We start from the raw sequence: 20,000 nt of genomic DNA, 5'->3' as shown, positions 1-20,000 counted from the left end.
GCCATTGCTTGATCTGATTTAGAGGTACGTTATTTTACCTTCAGTCTGAAGAATGTAATGCTGGTCAGCAAATCCACAGTGGATTTGAGATCTGCTAGACGTGGTTTACTGCTGGCTGGAAAATTATTCTGGAGATCAAAAAGACAGAAAGAAGATCACAGGAAGCTTGAGTGAGAAGCACATTATGACAGGGAAAATGGATACTTAAGGAAGAACAAACAATGCATCACTTATCTATGCACACGCATTATGTTTACCGATCAAGTCTAAAAATCTTTATAACATGTATACATGCCAGGCACTCTCAAAATCAGTGGAAAAACATATATATATATATATATATATATATATAGACCTAACTGGCTGCATCTCAGTCTGCATTATAATGAACATTGTTCTGAAATTAAATGCATGATCCTAAATAAATAAATGTACATATGAAAACTGATTGGCAAATCATGATTTGTGCATAAAACAAACATTTTACAAAAAATTTATTCAACGTTTGTTTTTATTTTTTTCACTTTGTTACACACAATCATTTTTCAAAAAATGTCCATTATGCATAAATTGCATTGTTATACTCTTTTCCATTTGCCCACTTTCAATGTTAAACCATAAAAAAAATCATATTTCATTAATCAATTATATTAATAAATTAAAATATGTTGCCCGAGATGCTAGCCCAAGGCTCCAGCATCCCTGTGACCCTACAGAGAAGACAAGTGGCTTGAAGAAGGGATGGATGGATGGACAGAACACCTGTACTTACAAATTTTGTCCATTTATATATATCTACACAGGTGTATTGTACTCACATATCTTTATTTTTTATTATCTGTATGTTGTTGTTTCTCTGTGTACTGGAAGCTTCTGTCACCAAAACAAATTCCTTGTATGTGCAAATATACTTGGCAATAAATCTCTTTCTGATTCTGGCCATTATAAAATAATAATGAAATGTTTTAAAGATTAATGACTTAATGATGACTAAAGATCTATCAGTATTAAAATAAATAAATAAATTCCCCCTAATAAAAACCTTGTCAAAAGTTTCCAAAGGAGACAACAGTCTCAGTGAAGAGCTTGAGAAATTTAAGATGCAGTATGACAACAAAGAATAAAATGGGATGACAAAAAGGTAAATAACAACACGTGTAAGCAGCAAAATATTTTTTAATGTGTGTCATTTTCCAACTAAGCTGTAATTTATTTTACACCACAGCATCCTAGTGTGCATAAACTGTGTCTGTAGATTAGGTTCGGGTAAAGACCATGATGAATACTTACTCTGTATGTTGACAGGTCAATTCGGAGAGAGTTATGGAGCTGATCCAGCAGTCTAACAAAGCGATCTTTCTGCATTAACAGAGAGAAAAATGAGTCAGTGGTGAATAAAATCTAGCAAACAAAAAAGATTGGCTGTTTCTTTCTGCATTTTGAAAGCCAAAGCATGGTTTAGTTATTGAGTCAGAACACAAGATGTGTTTCTTTGACACCAGTCTCACTTTGAATGGGATCTAGACCTTGAACCAAGGACACAGAGCGTGGACACACATGAACAAAAACATACTGGCTTTTGGATTAATCCATCTGATGGCAATGAGACAACCTAAAAGGGATTCAAAGGTTCAGGGACACTGAAGTTCTCAGTTATTCACCGTGCTGTCTCTTTTCAAAATCCTTGTATTAGCAACACTCCTACAGAAGAAGGGCGAGTTTGTATTTATGCTTTGATAGGAGGAGCTGGCAAGATAGCATCTTCATCTGTGTCGTATGAGAGCCTCAGTGCATTTAGGATCAAAGGTTTTATGTGACTCTGATAATAACAGTCAAACTCACTATCACTGTGTGATCGAATGTGACATTATATCTTACACAACAGGTAATTCCGGTTTTTGAATTTGGCTGAGCAACATTCCAAAAGCATGTATCGCTTTTCTGTGTTTGCATGTTCAAGAAAGATTTTCCAGATTATATCATTACACTACACATCAGTATCATTAAACTACTCAGCAGCTCAGACTACTATCCAAAAGTTTAGGTTTGATCAAATTTGTATAATATTTTACATTAACATTACAAAATATTTTAGAAGAACATTGCTATTTAAAAGAACTGTTTTAATATATTTGACTATGAATATTGTGTCTACTTGAATATATTATTATTAATTGAATTCATTCCTGTGGTTTCAGTGGCCATGACTCCAGTCTTCAGGGTCACATGATGCCTCTGAAATCATTCTGATGTCCCGATTTGGTGCTCAAGACACATTTATTATATTACCAATGCTGGAAACATTGACACCTAATATTTTTGTGGAAATGGTGACACATTTTTCCAAGATGCTTCCATGAATACAAAGTTGAAAATAATTTATTTTAACAATTATTTCAAATGGAAATCTTTCATGACAACATGTTCCTTTACTGTCACTTTATGCATGCTTATTGAATAAAATAATCAATTTCTTTTTACATGTTTGCACATATATATATACAAAAAACACAGTTGTTTTGCATTACCCCAAAGTTGGAGGCAGTGAAGCGGTCACAGGCGGAGACGTTGGTGACTGAGGTGGGATGAGCGTAGAATGCGTTGATGTTGGCCAGGAGTGTGCTCATTACCGCAGGAATACCAGACAGCATGTATTTATAGGAAAGACATGCAAAATGCCTACAGGTGGAGAGACACAGACATCCAGGAAGAAACTGAGCATGCTTTTATTATTCGAAAAAAGTGACATTCACTATTATTACTTAGTATTGCGATGCTGTCTATGCAGGGTCAGAAAGCTCTCGGATTTCATCAAAAATATCTTAATGTGTGTTTTGAAGATGAACAAAGGTCTTATGTGTTTGGAACAACATAAGGGTGAGTAATTACTACATTCATAAACACATAATCAGGTTTAATGTGTTGAATAGGATTAATAGTTCTAACTAACTGATTACTGATGTGGTTACACAATGCTACGAGCAGATAATTCCTATTAACAAAGGACTGTCAGGATACAGAAGAAATGCTCCAGGGCTTACGTCATGGCCTGATAGATGGATTCTATTCCGTAGCGCATGGCAAATTCGTCTACAATATCCTGAGCAAGCTCATCAAAGTAGACCTTCCAGGCATCATCTCCTCGTGCCGTGGGCAACTTCACCACACCTTGTCCTTCAACGTCTGTCACAAAGTGAAAAATATTCTACAAAAAAAGAGAGGGAGAAAGAGGCTCGGTGATGTCCTTTGCTATAGAAATGATTGTGTGTTTTTTGCTTTCAGGCATACAGTTAATATATTAGATATGGTCAGATTTGAGTTAGATTTTGTAATATTTCCACAGCCTTATTCTCACCCAGGCTGCATTTATTTGATGCAAATTTCAGTTAAAATTGTACAAAATAATTGCAATTTAAAATAAGTGTTTTATTATATTTTAAAACGTCATTAAATCCTGTGATGCAAAGCTGAATCTTCAGCGTCATTACTCCAGTCGTAAATGTCACCTGATCCTACAGAAGTCATTCTAATATACTGATTTGCTGCTCAGTATTTTGCATTATTTTCAATGTTGTAAACAGTTGTGCTGCTGTGGAAACCATGATACATTTTTCAAAGAACAGGTTCAAAAAACAGCATATCTTTTTTAAACAATATAGAAGATCATCATGGTCACATTTGAATTTAATGCATTCACGCCGAATAAAAGTAAATTATTTTAAAAACCGTAACTGCACATTATTTGCACTGTAGTGTACACAGACATTTGTTATCTAAAAAGAATTCAAAGCGGTGTGTGAAGGTATTTACCTCGTGCAAACATGTGTACTGAACATGATAAGGGGCCACTTTCTCTTCCCCTTTAATTTCCACACTTATCTGCAGTCTGATGGCCCCTGATACCGCTGACTTGTCTGTGCGTTTTTCTGCAAAAGTTTAGGATAACACATGGCCATTACATATCTGATACGAAACACAATTCTTCATTTATCGCATCTCGTAATGGTGACCCTTGATCCATGCATAGCAGTAGATACAGTTACATTTAACTTTTTTTCAAGAGAAAACAAATGTAAAGACATCAAAACTTTAAAATGAATACTAATACTGAGTATTTCCATCAGAAACAAACAATGTGTTGTTTTAGAAACCATACTTTCTGTAACATTATTATGCACTCGTGTGGCTGTAGACCATCTGACTGACTGTAAAAGATCCAGTGCTAATGTTCGACATATTTAATTTATTATGCAAGTCACAATCTTATCTTTGATCTAAATGCATTTCATGCAAATCATTCCATTATAAGATTTTTTTGGGACCAGGCTTATTAAAGCATTAAGAATAAAATAATATATACATATTATTACAAATCACATTTAATATTTTAGGCATAGATAATTTATGACATGCACGGAAACTGCAACACTTAGACAGACAGATGGTTTCATTTCTTGTGTGGCATGCTATAGAGCCATTCAGTTCATAGTCCTAAAACCTTTAAGAAAATTACCAGTGTCTAGTCATGAGTTCCCTTGAGAATTTCTAATGGGTTTTTCAAATATCACTTTTAGATTTATGAGAAAAATAAGCTCTTCTTTAGGCCTTGTGGAGCAACTTCAGCTTTCAGTATTGAAAAAAATTTGCACATGAAGGTTTAAAAATTCATGTAACACTGTGTAATTTATTTTGTGGAACAAAACATAAAACCTTTTCAAAATTCCAGAGGGGACCCACAGCAAAATAGACTTCAAGTTTGTCTACAAATTGACATCATGCCTTAAAATCAGGAGAGCTACAGTACATTCAAAGCCCTAGAGAATAAAAAAGATCATTCATTTAAACAAAAAATCAGTAACACCACACATGTGACACATGCATAAGCAGAGGAACTTACCGAGGTTGTACCAGACATCCATTTCTCCGCTGAGGGTTCGGACCTCAATTATGCTCTGACCCAAAAAGTCATCAGATTCTCTCTTCAGACGCTGCTTCACACGAGACTTTATATCGTCATCTTCATCCCACACACGCAGTTTAATGCGGTCAGATGAATTGTGACACTCACTAGGGAGGAGAAGGTAAATTTGTGAACAAATCCCAGCTGCTTTATAAAAGAGAGCTGAGATTTCAACAAAGTTGACAACTAATCATTATTAACACAAGTTGCTATATTTTTGACAAATGTAAACAGTGTACAGTTATATTGATGAACCTAACTGTATTACTTGTAAGAACCGTTTACAGTGATATTTATTAAAAACAAATGTATTTAATAAACTAAAGTATTATCTCAAAATAATTTAAAGGGATAGTTCACCCAAAAAATACATTTATGTCATCATTTACTCATCTACAATTGCTCCAAACCTGAATGAATTTATTTCTTCTATTGTTAACCAAACAATCAAAAGTTGTTTGTAGCCACTGACTTCCATTGTATTTTTTATTTGTTTATTATGGAAGTAAATGGCTGCCAGCAACTGTTTGGTTACAAACATTCTTGAAACTATCCTTGAAAACATGCTATTGCTTTTATAAAACAACAGGTTATTAAATAATGGTAAGGCACAATATTAACATGGTTAAGGGTGTCTTACAACACTGCTTAACCATGTTTATTTGAAAGATTATTGCTTCTTATATGTTGTATTAAGCCATATAAGATTATTTGTCAAATGTAATGCAATGCAGTACTTTCTTCCGGTATAACACTTTTTAACAAACTAGTGCAAAATTCACCTTTAAAATCTTCCTCATATTTTTTTGTAAATCATTTGTTGTTCTCTTAGGGGCCGTTTATGCGATGTTTCAGCCGAGAATGGGATATTTTTAATGTTTTTTGCCTGTTCATTTAAACCAAATAGTGTTTTGGGGAATGAAAAAGCATACTTTTGAAAACGTGTAAACAACACCCAATACTGGAATCTTTGAAAACCGTGATGTCATGCGTGTACACAGTATGGTAGGTAGACATGCGCAGTACATGCCGATTTTAAAGGCAAGCGCGCACAAACATATACAACAATGGTACTGTTGTTACTGCTCAAGAGTTTGCTAATGCTCCTTCAACAAAGTGTGGATTTACTTCACCAATATTACAACCAACAGCGGAGACGCATCATATACAAGATATAATCGTCACAATCATCGAGAGCATTAGAAGAAATATCTGAGACAAGAGTGATGACATATAACAACACCTAAGCAATGATTTCCTGATTACATTAAAAATAAATGCAAATAAGAACACAGCAGATAAAAGACAGGATTCCAAAAGAGCAAAGAGAACAGAAAATATTGTAAAAGACTCACAAATTGAACGTCTCCTCCCACACAGGGTTAAGGTTACCGTAGATGGTTTTGGTTCTCTTCTTAGTCTTGCCAACTTGAACGGTCACATACGGATCACTGGAACCAGTTCTGTCTTTAGCCTGCAGGCCCTGAGCGCTCACCACTGGAAAAAACACATGAACAAACAGACTCTTGTATGGGAAAATGTATTCCAATGCTGGCACAGTGCATATCATTAAAAGCTCTATTAGAAATCTGCATTTATACAACCATTCCTTGATTACAGAAAGGTATGAGAGCAATAACAGCTGTCCCTGCTCCCGTACCCGTGATGGAGATTTTGGCAGACCACTTTGATGTTCCGTCAAGCACAGTCTGTTTGATGGCCTTCATCTGTTGAGCATGGTTCAGTTTAGTCATATTGAACACAAGCCTTATCATTTCAAAGATTTCAGGCCTGTTCCTCTCTCGGATCTTCATGCGGTCCTTCATGGCTGATATGATGTGCTGGGTTCTGTCCTCTGCTCCGGTTTTGGAGCTCTTCTCAGCAGCTCCTAGCAATCGTAAAGAAGTGTTTAATGACATAATTGAATCACAAAATAAAACATGCAATGAAAAAAGAAATCAAAAACATGACAAATACTGAACACTGTACACTTTTTGCATATTTGGCATATATTTCATGAATTGCATAGTGCATAATCTTAAATATTTCTTACTAATTTTTACATGCTTTCTCCTCACGGAGTTGGTAACTTTCATTAAAAAAGCATTTCTCAATGGCACAGATGTAACATTCATAACAGATACTGCTAAGAAATTAAATAAACAGCTTACTGTAATTGTTGCATGAAGATTAAAGAAAGAATACATATATAGATTTGTTTTGCTGTTGCTGTTTTTTTTTCTGTGTTTGGTTGATGACTCACTCTGTAAACAGTCTGCGTTGAAAAGCTCCTGGCATTTTTCGTGGCATTTGACTCCACACTCTGAGCAGCGCATGCCCTGCCGTGCGATGCCCCACAACAAACCCTCACACTCGTAGCAGTAGGTAGGCGTGGTGGCCGTCCACACTTCAAAGTTATGGGGTGTCGTGCAAGAAATAGGGTAAATCAGAGCCTGGAGGGTCTTCTTGTACACGTGATTCTTCTACAGAGAGAGAAAATACACTGAAAACAGTTTCTGCCATAAACAGGCCCTAGATGCAACCCTGAAGAAGACATTTTAAAACAAACCCCAGATCACATGTAGGACGTGTTAAAATAAAACATAATGAAGTAGTGAAGAATGGTTCAAACAGAAAATAGACAGAAGCATTGAGAAGTACATAAAAAGGCAAGAGTACAAAGATACTCTTTATAAATTCTGGTCCTGGTTCATGATGTAGGTGTAGTTATCCAAGTGGGCTCACAGGTGTCAAACTGATGACCAAATGAGAGCCACATCACATCTACATAAAGTGTAGGTGGCATACATCTTCTTCTATTTTTAAAAAAAAAATTTTCATCAATCCAAAGAAGCATTTTGAAGGATACCTTTACATTTTGATAAAAGACATTTTAACTAGAATTATGTCAACAATTACTCTATTATCACTACAACACAAAAGCAACAAAAAACACTTAAATTAAAATCAAATGAAAAAGATGCTGTCAAGCTATAAAAATGACAAAAAACATCTTTAACGTAAAAATGTTACACAATTTGTTTACTCATGATTGGTCTGCTTCTGTATATTACTTTTGAAAGTCTGCTAAAAGACATCATTCGTTCTTTTAATTTGTTAAAAATTATATATTTTCCTGGTGAGTACTTTTTAATGAAGACATTTGACACAAATAAGATCATTATTTACCAAACTGTCACATGGTTACTGGTTACAATACATGTGACCAAATGGTATTCAATGATGTTAATCATGGCTTTTCAGTGAGTAGAAACTTATTTTGTTGTTGTTCCTTTTTGCAGTTCCATGAATGTCAGGCTGTTTTTAAAATGCATATTGTGAACTGTTCAACTGGGCTTTTCCAATAATTTTCCATTTATCCAATCAACAATGATAGAACCAAGTCATGCATTGCATCTAGACTTTTTTTTGATGATCTGTTTCTCTCAAATGTATTTCACAATGCAGGACAAAAGCTCTGTCGCTAGTCTTGTTATAACACAAACAGCTTGATAAAGTGAGAAGCAGAAAGACAACAGATGTTTGTGTTTGTTGCATCTCCTACCAGTTCTTCGTCCTTCAGTGAAGAGCGTGCAGCTAATGCATGAGAGATCCCTGCTTTCCTGGACTGCACAAGAGACTGAGAGGGGAGCAAAGGTTGAATATGAACATGAGCCTACTTATTAACAATCAGTAATTGTAGCACTAATTATACCATTTTATGCTCTCCCAGTGGGTCTAGCAAAAGCTGTCTTTAATGTTTCCTTAAACACCTGGAAAATGTTGTTCTATGTGTGTTTCCACTACATTCCCGTTAATATGCTAAGCACTGTTCTGCCATTAATGGCACCAGGTCTAATTAAATGGCTTTTAGCATTTCATAGTTAACTTTGTAAATAATAAAGTATAGTACCAACAACACATACAAAACCCAGCCTAGATAAACTGTTGATACATCATGCTGAACTCTCAGTGATTGTTACATAGCTAAAGGCAGACCAATGCGCCAAAGATTGATTTTCCATGAGAACAGAGATGAGAGTATAATTTAGCCTCTCTTAGCTAATGACAGTGATTCAAAACATGCAAATGTCCTGGCTTTTTCTTTTCTTGAGCCCCCAATCACTCAGCAAGTCAATTGTGGTACAGGGTGAGTGACGGGGCTGGCAGGTCATGGTTAAGGTTCAGTCGATGGAGAAAAATGCCTGAAAGCTAACTACTGTACAAGGATCGATATTACATTGCTAGTCGAAAAACAAAAATAAGAAAAAATAAGTATTTTATCCCTTGTATATCATTTGGATGGCACATCTTAATAATTATTAACAAAAAATATTAAAATTTTGACAAAATAATGAAGGATAAAACATATGATAATATTTATCACTCTAATTATGGGTAACATATTGGAAATGTTAAAGCAATGTTTATTAATCAATAAACACCACTATTATGGAATATATTATTGTTGGATAATGCACTGCTGAATAATGTTACTCTTCGTAACTTCTATGCATGTTAATATTAATATTATGCAAATATTTAAATTCTAATGATAAAATGTTTTTTATATGTACACGTCAACATTAAATTAGGCAACATTAGTGTCCAGGTTTGATTACACAGAAATATTTAACCACCGAATTCAGCGAGTGACCTTTCAGAATCGAATTGTGCAATAACCTTTGTTTATATTCAGCTTAAAACAACTTTTATATAAAAAGAAGTACTTGCTGGCATGAAAACTGTTGTGCAAGTTTCTGACTCATGGGCATGTCAGTGAACTGGAGGAGAAGATGAGCACTTCAAATAAAGCTCTGCTTCTCAATCGTATGCACACTGGTTTTTAATGCATTTAGTCACATAAGATGTCCTTCTTTAAGGGAGTAGAGAAGACATTCAACTACAAGATTGCTGGAAAATTACACGTATTACACCAATTACACCAAAATCCATTTTAAACAAAAACAGACCACTTGTAATATCAAACCCTTCTGAGACAGGATGTCATACGGTTATTCATTGGTGATATATTATTACTGCTCTGCAATCACACCAGAATAGAGCAGCAGACCAAAGATGATGGTATCACACACTGAGGACCAATCATTTTTGACATATAAACTACATCTGTACAATATATATTATATTTTTTGCGTGAAAAAATTACAGCACTTTTGTCTTTAGTGTGGACGGAAAAAATGCTTGTCACTGGAATCGTCTAACATCGTGTCTTTTTAGGACGCATATTATAGCTTAAATAATTTAGACCTTAAAAAAATCTTTACAAAGCATTCACTAATAGAAAGATTTACTTACCATGGCCTGGTAATAAAGGAAAGCAAAGCATTAGGGAAAAGAAATATGACAAAAGATCAGATCATATTCCAGCTAAACTTTTAGTTATATTGGAAAGATTTAGATTACAATTGAAAATAATTGGAAATATTACCAAAAATGTGAAAATGTTGCATTTCAATATGGAACAATATGAAAAAAACAACAAATCAAAATCACTCACCACATCGCTAACCAAGGGGATAGGCTTCTTCTTCCTAAGGTCAGGCATGCTATCAATGCCAAATATTCCTCCTCCCCTAAAGATAATTATATGGATATTCCAGAAATGGAAAATGAATGTTTGTTTAAAAAAATAAAAAAACTGCTAAACAACAACATTGTTCAAAAACGGTGAAAGTGAATGAGTAAGAGATCATACCCAGCTTTGGCCCACGGATGTTTGTTATAGTCTCCATTGATATTCTGTTGAGAGGATGATCAAGTTGTGATGCATTAAAACAAATATTAAATGTTAAAACATATAGACAACAAAAACAGCACGTAATGGAAAATAAGGAGAAAGAGGAATAGAGAAAGCCCTGCCATTTGGTTGATTGAATTTCACTATATTCATGAATATACAAGCAGAATGATCCAGTCACGAGAACAATTCCAGTCAAGGCAAGATTAAACATGCAAAGGCTCAGAATTCTCTAATGTAACTTCCTGTCAGAAAATCACAATTTAATTTACTTTCAAGACCTAAATCTAACAAGAGAAAATTATTTTTGCTTTTGATGTGAATGCAGAAAGATAAAGGCTTATCTTTCAAAGAAGCAATTATATATATATATATATATATATATATATATATATATATATATATATATATATATATATATATATATATATATATATATAACTAGAATAAACAAGTTTTTATATTTAGAATATTTTTGTTAACTATATAATTAGGACAAATAATTGAAGTAGCATTTATGCCACCTCCGTGCTGTCAAAACACAGACCATGTTATCTCATCATCATAACTCATCATTTGGCAACAGGCTGTGCACTAAATGAAGCATTTCTTACTCCAAAAGAGATTAATTGTTAATGTAATTGCAACAAAATCAATAACCTCCCAATGCAAGATCATTTGTAATGCCAAACCCCTCAAAACAAAAAATCATAGCTATAAAACTCTGACTCAGCAACCCTAGGCCTTAAAATGAATCTGCCATCACAGTTTCTATTTTATACGGTATAACCGGGAGGGATACTTTAATGAGCCACAATCAATAACACAGACTGAAAATGTGTGTAATGTTTACAATGCAGCATAGAGTACAAGGCATGAGAACAAGGCATGATTTAAAAATGAAATAAAACAGACACAAGTAACTCAACACAATGCAGGAAACCCAAATCAAGGAAGCCTGTTAGCACCATGCACACTAGAGACCTTCAAACAGCATCATTTATCTCTAGCAGTGTGAACATAAAACACCAAGGCACTTTTTTAACCATGAGAAAAATATATAACCTGATCTTCATCCTGGCTTCCATCTGAAAATAACAATAAATAGCACAACAGGCTATCACACCATTTTAACCAGAACTAGACAACACTCTTTAAATAGACATAAAGCAATTAAACTTGTTGTTCAAGAACATATTTACAGTACATCTGCGGATGAACATGAACTGCATAAGTGTTGGGATTTCACAATTAATCAAGACAGTTCATAAAAGCTTCACTAAGATGTATTATTCATTTATAATGGCTCCTAAATTTTCACTGCACTCTACTTTCATGTTTGATTTGTTTTAATTTCAATTTGATGAGTGTAATTAGTTTGTTTGAGCCTGGGGAACCAGATTAGTTTAACACCCAGCAGGACGCTTGGTAATATATCTGCAGGAAAGGACCAAACACCCACTGGCTACGTTTCTGATGAAATCAGATATTTTATAGCTAAAAAAGTGTTTAAATGTTATTTGTGAGACACATTTGATGTGCATAGCCACCAGAATGATTTATTTTCAATTCCTGACATACATTTCAGAAGATTGACTTCAGAGAAATTAACTAACACTGCAAATTTTAAACGTCAGAAGAACTTCTAACACGTGACAATGAAGGAGATGTTTAGAGCCTCCAAACTCAATATACCTGGGTTCAAATCATCTTCAGAAAATGTTGACATGGTCCCTATACTGAGTTGTCTTCTGGACTCTCTCTTCTCCCTTAGGATCTGCTGGAAACTTCTGAGGCACTTCAGACGACGTGCATCCCGCTGACTAAGCTCTGCTTCACTACTTCCTTCTGTAGAGGACTCAGTGGGAGGCTGCGTTTCCCCTGCCAGTGTTCTTTGCTCCTCTTCTACTGCTAGATTCTCAGGAGAAAAAGAGTCTGGGATAATGTCTGTAGAGAAACACTGTGGTAACTGAGCATTGGTTGGATGTCCAGATGTAGCATCTGATGCATTACTGGTGGATGAGTCCAACCCTGGAGAACTTGGATGTTCTGAATGTTCAGGCAATTCAGGTTTTGCTTTGGTGGAGATGCATTGAGGTATCTCTATGAAACCTTTTTCTGTAACGATGGCTTGAGGCTGCTCAGAATAATTTGTTTCTATTTGTGTAGTCTCCATCTCTGTTTGAGGCATGTCTAAATTTGGGGTCTCAGTATTTACCATTCCTTGTGGTTCCTCACGTGGGGAGATCTGTGTATCGACCCTTTCACCAGGCGTAGTAGCACTAGCTCCATCCATCTTCTTCAGAGCTCCTCGCAAGGCAGTTTTGAAATCAAGAACTGCTCTACCAAACTTTTTCACATTAAACGTCACATTACTGTCATCAGCAGAGCCTGGCTTCCAGTCAGGGACATTTTGATTACAGAGTGATGTACCTTCATATAGAAGGTTTCTGGATGGCTCAACAATCACACTTTCTGTTGACTTGCTTTTAAATGGAACTACACAATTTTCACAAGACGACGCACAATTCTGATCAACAGAGCTCTGAGGACATTTAGCATGTGCATTGCAATTGTGGCAGCCCAAACCAGGTTCTTCAGGCAGCATTTCTGCATCATACAGCTTCCAATCTCCTCTATTGCTAACAGGAGAGTTGTAGTGTTTACCAGATACTATGGAAATTTGATCCGAGGTGCCCATCTTACAAGTACTTACAGCTCTTGATGGGTCCCAGCTGCCCACTTCACCCATGCAGCACTCTGCCTCTTCAAAACTGCCTTGTCTGGAGCAAGAATCATCTTCACTCCAACAGATATCTCCGCTCCCACTATGTTTTAAAGCCACTGGGTTCCAGGTCTGACTTTCACCCCCTGCTTTGCCATGTCCAAAGTTGGGTTTTTCTGGATCAGATTCAGACTTGGAACTCTGACCCGAAGACAGAGAACTGGTGCTCGGACAGTCCTGTCCATCCTGGCGCTCAAGGTAACCGAAGCTAAGCTTCCTTCTCCTTGCACCTTGAGATACATCAGACCTTTGATTAGATGCTTCTTGTATAAAAGGATGATGTTCATTGTGGTTTGAAGTCTCAACACTAGTGAAAGCTGACTGCCTTGGTGCCTCTTTGTGCTTCCTATCTACGACTTGATATTCTGAGAGTATATCACCACAGCTATTTGAGGATTCAACAGTGTAGCAGCCTATACTAACAGTGTTATCTGATTTGTGTGTATGGAGGGAGTGACCCTCAGTGCCACTCATTGCTCCTGGCCAAGTATTGACACCAGATTTGTTTCCAGAACGCATGCATTCGATCTCCATTAGGACAGCATCTACACAGCTAGAGACCTCCTCGACAGAGCCATGAACAGATGACAGGTACTCCCTCAAGTCTGAAATCTCCTCTTGAATTTTATTGATCCCTCTCAATTCCTTCAGAATGTGCTCAACGATAGCACTTGATTCTTCCTCTTTATAGTCTTCATTATTCCCCTCCACAACTTCATCCAGCATCGCCATATTTAACCTGCACAGCAAAGTCTCCGTCTGTCTTTCAGGCTCACCATCAAGTCCTCTACCAGACAAAAGCGTAGTCCCATTTACATCTTGGGTCATTTGGTTTTGAGCTACTGTAGAATTACTGTTGTGCTGCAAAGTGCAAGGAATTCTGATGCCTCCTTCTCGATTTAGCTCCACTTCCCCAACACAAGCTGCCCCAGAAACCACTCCCAGCCCATGTCCATTTGGCACCTGAGGTGAGCAGCAGACCTCTGCTGAAGCTAATCCTCTCCTGTAGTAGCTCTGCAGCTTTTCAACATCCTCTTCCCCCTCTTCATCCTCTTCTTCAATTCCAGCACAGTAAAGACCTGAAGGCTGGACAGAATGATCTGCAGATCCCTGCAAGAAACGATGAATTTTCCCGCGCAACACCAGAGCAACTTTGGGATTAGGCTGCCTTCTCTTTGGCGCTGAAGTTTTCTTTTTGGGTCGGGGATATTGAGGGACACCTGTGCCATCCTGTCCATTGCAGCGGTTGCGGGAGAACATCGTTTTCCTCCCTTCTTCCATGCTGTAGAGCTGAATCACATTACTCAGGCTTGAAATACAGCATCTGATGATATAAGTGAGAGATTATCGGGTTGATTTAAGTAGGGCTAAATCCACGACTATGAGGGGAAAGTACATCTTGAAGCATCACACCAGCAAAAATGTACTGATTTTGTCAAGTACATGACTGAATATGCATTTGATCTATACCTTCAATTTTGTATACAGTTAATTTCCTCCCTTATCAAAGTTTTGTCATGTATTTTCAGCAACACAAAGTAAACAACAACACAGAGAATTTATCATCTGCATATGTTCTGACTCACCCAAAGCGCAGTTTAAAACACACTGAAAGTGTCTACTTATTAATTTTCACATGACCTGGTCCAAAATACCATTGACAGAGGTCAAATTTATTATGTTGAAATGTGCCCCAATTATATTTATGCAAGCTTATGGGCAGCTCTATCAGACTGACTAGCATTTTCTCCTCAGAAACACAATGAACATTATCCCTTTGTTTTTATCTCGCAAGAACTAAAATCTACCACACATAAAGATTCATATAAATAATTTGAAAATTAGTGATGCAAACACATATCTAAATAAATCAATCAATCAATGTATAAAAGTGAAAGGACAAAGTAACATAATACTAGCATTCCAGCAGTAATATACAAAGACTGAAAATGCAACAGCACTTTTGGCTTTGCTTATCTGCTAAAGAGAAAACATACAACAGATAAGGAGAGCAAAAGATAAACTAAAGACCTTTTAAGAACATTCACTTAAATCCATGGCATCTCAGTGCAACAGTAAAGTAATATAGTAACACAGCCCTGACATTACATTATATGAAATGCAAATTCTATAAGTATAAATCAATAAAAATAATGTTTCCCTTCAAGAGAGCTGCATTAAAACCACAAATGGCTATTCTCTTTGTATATCTTGGTGCATTATACTATTTGCTATGCCTAACTCATTCTCCATGCATACTAAAGTACGAAATACAGCAAGATACAAATTTTGTCATGGAAAATCTGCAAAAACAGACTCAGGAACATTTCATTCACTTTCGGAGATCAGTATATAAAAATAACTGGAATCTTGGGAGAGCTGAAGATGCATGCTGGCTCATCGACTCCTTGTGGAGAGTCAATTAACCAGAGAAAATGTCACATGTTTGTGCAAAATCATGTGACATTGGATGAGTAGCCATGGAAACCATGTGCTATACCTGCAGTCAGGGTCTCTATAGAGAGATATCTATCTATATACTAAGATGGGAGTTACCTGCATAAAACTCACTCTTTTATGTTTTTCTGTACTGTTATCTACTCCCAAGCATCAACTTAAGACAAGTTATACATGCAGGCAATCAGGAATTACTAATTGACCCATAGATGTTAAGCAGGTATAACCCAAAAGAGTGTCAGAGTTATTCTGCTTATCTTATTTTGACACCCTTGTTCTGGGAGTCTGCATGCTGCATATATTTTTTGACAGACACCAACTGCATATTTTAGCAGTCTCTCCCAAATAAGTACACGGTCGAGTATGTCTCTCTGAGGTAGTGTTCGATTGGACAGTGAGGCTAAGAGAAGATGAGTTATGGTGTGGTTAAACCACAGTGTTATAAATGGTGTGAGAGTTGTGGCGGAAGTGTTATATCTCTCATATGTGATGAAACCCTAAGTCCTTCTGCATCTCCTGTCTCGATCGTACACTCACACTTGTCTAACTAGAAACAACTGGATGCGAGTTCTCAAAAGCCAAACATTTTTATGCCACATTTTGTTTACACAGTCTTACGCTTCACTAGTTTGCTTGCATGCCTCACGGTCTCGCCTTTTCACCTAGTCTTTTCCACACTCTCTCTATCTGTCATTCACTGTAGGTAAGGGCATTCAGGGGTGAGTGATCCACAAGCACAGTGAGAAGCACACTAATGTGGCTTTTTGAGATCACTGAAGCACAAGGGCTAAAGGTAACACCATTTCTGCATCTATGTGTTTTGCCCATCTTCAAGGCATGCATTTTCTGTCTACCTAAAGGTGTGGAAGACAAAGGCACAGAACAAGCAGAGGCGTAGGGGATGCTGGAAGGAGAAAGCAGAGGGTAAACACACTACCACCCACAACACCAGCTTTTGAGCATGGAGCACATTCACCTCAGTGAGACATTGAGACAGGAAGGTAGGGGACCAAAAAAAAATGAGGTGCCAGGCAAAGCGAGGCGTCTGTGACACTGAGTGCTTGAGGAACGTTTCACTTAGGGTAGCTAAAATTATTTCACCCAGCCCTACAGCTGTCCGGAAGATGATACACATTACTATGCCTCTACTACAGACATTATAAGTCCAAAAATTCAATTCCAGTGATTCCAATATTTCATCCCCTTTTCCTGGACAAAACAGATCTTTTTACCGAAATCAAAAACCAATTAATAAAAATAACAGCATTTCTCCTTGGCAACACACATTAAGCAATTTTCATTAAATACAAATAAATTGACTTTTAAAATGAGTTTACTGGGTGCAAAAAAAAAAAAAAAAAGATTAATAATAATTATAAAAAATTCCATTACTGTGCAAAAGTCTTCAGCCACTAATATTTTCACCAACAAAAAATGGTTTTAAGTATGTTATTTCTATCTTTTGCTGTAGTGTGTTAGTAGTAAATATCAGTTTACATTTACAAACATTATTTTTTGCCATTAAATGTAATAATCCAGTGAGAATTTTGTTTGCACAGGGAGTCAGCCAGCAGCCAGTGCTCCACACAGAGATCTGATCTCACCATCATCAGTCTTTCTGGAATGACATGAAGAAACAGAACAAACTGAGACAGACTCAATCCAGAAGAACTGTGGTAATGTCTCCAAGACACTTCAAGAAACTTACCTGCAATGTTACCTGAAAGACAATGCACTCATGCACCAAGGGCAAAAGCTTTTTTTTAATGCATAGTGTGGTCACACCAAATGTTGATTTAATTTAGTTAAGTTAATAGAAGTTAATTCATAAAATATATTTATGGCATTATTTTTGAAGGCATCCTCACTTTAGAGCATTTTTACTCAAGTGCCTAAAACTTTCCACAGTACTGTAGCTTTGCAGGTTCCTTGAAGCGTTTTGGGAGACATTGCCACAGTGCTTCTGGATTGAGTCTGTCTCAGTTTGTTCTGTTTCTTCATGTTATTCCAGAAAGACTGATGATGATGAGATCAGTGTGGAGCACTGGCTTTATTTATTATATACTATATATACTATATACTATGTGTGTGTGTGTGTGTGTGTGTGTGTGTGTGTGTGTGTGTGTGTGTGTGTGTGTATAATGTTTTTTTCTTCATGAGTGCAGTGATCCAAAGTCAAAAAGTGCATTAAATAAATATAATTGATTAATGGTCAGCAACACGTATTAACCATTTTATTGTCAAAAAAATAAAGAAAATGTTTTTTATAATGCAATAGAAGGATCAAATAAATAGCTTCTTCGTGACTGATTATTAATTGGAATTTTAATTGCCAATGCCTCTTTCAGAGCTCACAGCTTTGCACACCACTTCTCACATCTTTCATATACAGTACCATATTACAAGTGAAGCATGTAATTGTCTACACAATGTGATGAATGCCAGGGTTTTTAATGAATCTTGCCTTTCACTGGGCTTTAGATTTGGTTCAAACACGTGTCTTTGCTGACACTACCAGACAGTGTGACCTTGCTACATACAGAAGACACACTTTCTATAGTACACACATAGAAGACTCAAATCTGTATGCCAGAAATTATAATTGTGAAAATATTACATCTTACTTAAAATAGAAAATGATTCTAACTATACGGCAAGCAAAGGCACAATAAGTTGATGATCAATTATAGAAAATTGCTGTGCCAATCTATTTCACTTTCTCTCATACTGACCCATGTCCCATTCTCTTTTTCACAATAATTGTATCCAGACAGTCAAGTGAAATGACTAGACATTCATCTACCAAAGCAAAAGCAATAGCACACAGTCTAAACAATGTTCGTAGAAGATCTATTCTTCACTGCAATCTGCTACATATTTTCAGATATTGATCATTTCATTGATCATGCTGTGTCTAAATGTTGCTTCAAACATCCAAAGCAAATAAGAACAAAAAGAAAAGAACTTTTAAAAACAACAGGTTGTGTGGAAGACAAGAATATTTTTTGTGTGTTTTTTTCTTATTCAAGAATAAAAGACCAGAAATGCATTGAGGGTCAAGATTGAAGAACAATACCTACAGCACAGCACGACCTTTGAATTGAACTTGGCTACTTTTTTGCATGCAAACTAAGTAAATATTAAATCTGCCACACATTCAAAATGAAACGCAATCATAACAATGGAACAACAACCTGTTGACTTCACAGTAACTGCAACTAAATGAAAATAAGAGTGAGATAACCAGCCAGCTCCAATATCTATATTACTGAACATGCACTAAATTACAATAAAGTACCACTAACCAACACGATTACACTCAAACTTATATCAGTGGATGCATGACACCTTAGATAAGAGAGGAAAGTATTCAGATGATTAGATTAGTCCTGTTTATGTTTCAATTGCATAAACCTATATACAGTGAATAGAGTACTTGAAGAAATCATACACAAATAGATTTCCTTAATAATATTAACCAATACATTAGTGCAACAAAATACAGAAATAAAGCAAATCCTTTTCTAAAATAATTTTGTAAAAGCTTGCAATAAGATAAGTTCTCTAAATACTAACAGAAATTATTATCGAAAAATATTTAGTAAAAAAAAAAAAAAAAAAAATCCAACTTACCACGTTGAAGCTGCACAGATCAGTTAAACCACATGTCTATATGAAAAATATAGGTGAGAATTTTCCAACAGAGTCGAATTATAAAAAGAGCTCCACATTGTGATTCAAATGTAGAAAGGGACTGGTTCAAGTCCAAAGATAAAATAAAATGTCAAAAATAGAGTGAAAACGACAGATTTAGCTTTTATCCAAAGCTCCAGAGAGCTTCCACAATAATCCAATAAATTAACCTTAAAAAGAAATCAATGTCAGTTCCTTATGTTCTCTATTATAGCACAAGTTAAAGTCTATGTAGTCCTGGCAAGCTCCTCAATGCAATCTTCTCATTTCAATTATTGACGACTATAATTCAATTCAAATATACGCGTAATTCTTATTCTGCTCCTTCACACACATTTGTGTCA

General features: G+C 36.0%; 1 protein-coding gene across 3 annotated transcripts in view; it reads right to left on the bottom strand.

The window, feature by feature from the left end:
• The window catches only part of LOC113048978 (protein unc-13 homolog B-like), a 43,181-nt gene extending 23,534 nt beyond the window's left edge, over nt 1-19,647 (bottom strand). For 2 of the 3 annotated variants that reach the window (XM_026210973.1, XM_026210974.1), the window contains exons 1-16: nt 19,597-19,647; nt 12,417-14,830; nt 11,787-11,809; nt 10,680-10,723; nt 10,482-10,557; nt 10,280-10,285; nt 8,526-8,600; nt 7,224-7,443; nt 6,621-6,848; nt 6,316-6,457; nt 4,898-5,067; nt 3,811-3,926; nt 3,042-3,205; nt 2,529-2,679; nt 1,291-1,359; nt 39-128 (exon numbers count right to left, since the gene is read on the bottom strand). In XM_026210973.1, coding sequence (XP_026066758.1) covers nt 39-128; nt 1,291-1,359; nt 2,529-2,679; nt 3,042-3,205; nt 3,811-3,926; nt 4,898-5,067; nt 6,316-6,457; nt 6,621-6,848; nt 7,224-7,443; nt 8,526-8,600; nt 10,280-10,285; nt 10,482-10,557; nt 10,680-10,723; nt 11,787-11,809; nt 12,417-14,787 — 3,945 coding nt within the window. In that variant the 5' untranslated portion in view covers nt 14,788-14,830; nt 19,597-19,647. The remainder of the gene's footprint in view (nt 1-38; nt 129-1,290; nt 1,360-2,528; nt 2,680-3,041; nt 3,206-3,810; nt 3,927-4,897; nt 5,068-6,315; nt 6,458-6,620; nt 6,849-7,223; nt 7,444-8,525; nt 8,601-10,279; nt 10,286-10,481; nt 10,558-10,679; nt 10,724-11,786; nt 11,810-12,416; nt 14,831-19,596) is intronic. The other variant, XM_026210975.1, reaches the window with a different exon arrangement.
• Nucleotides 19,648-20,000: the final 353 nt, after the last annotated feature.

The sequence above is a fragment of the Carassius auratus genome, chromosome 30 (assembly GCF_003368295.1).
Source record: "Carassius auratus strain Wakin chromosome 30, ASM336829v1, whole genome shotgun sequence".
Taxonomy (NCBI): domain Eukaryota; kingdom Metazoa; phylum Chordata; class Actinopteri; order Cypriniformes; family Cyprinidae; genus Carassius; species Carassius auratus.
The sequence above is the reverse complement of the archived record's forward strand: the minus strand, read 5'-3'. Positions and strand labels throughout refer to the sequence as shown.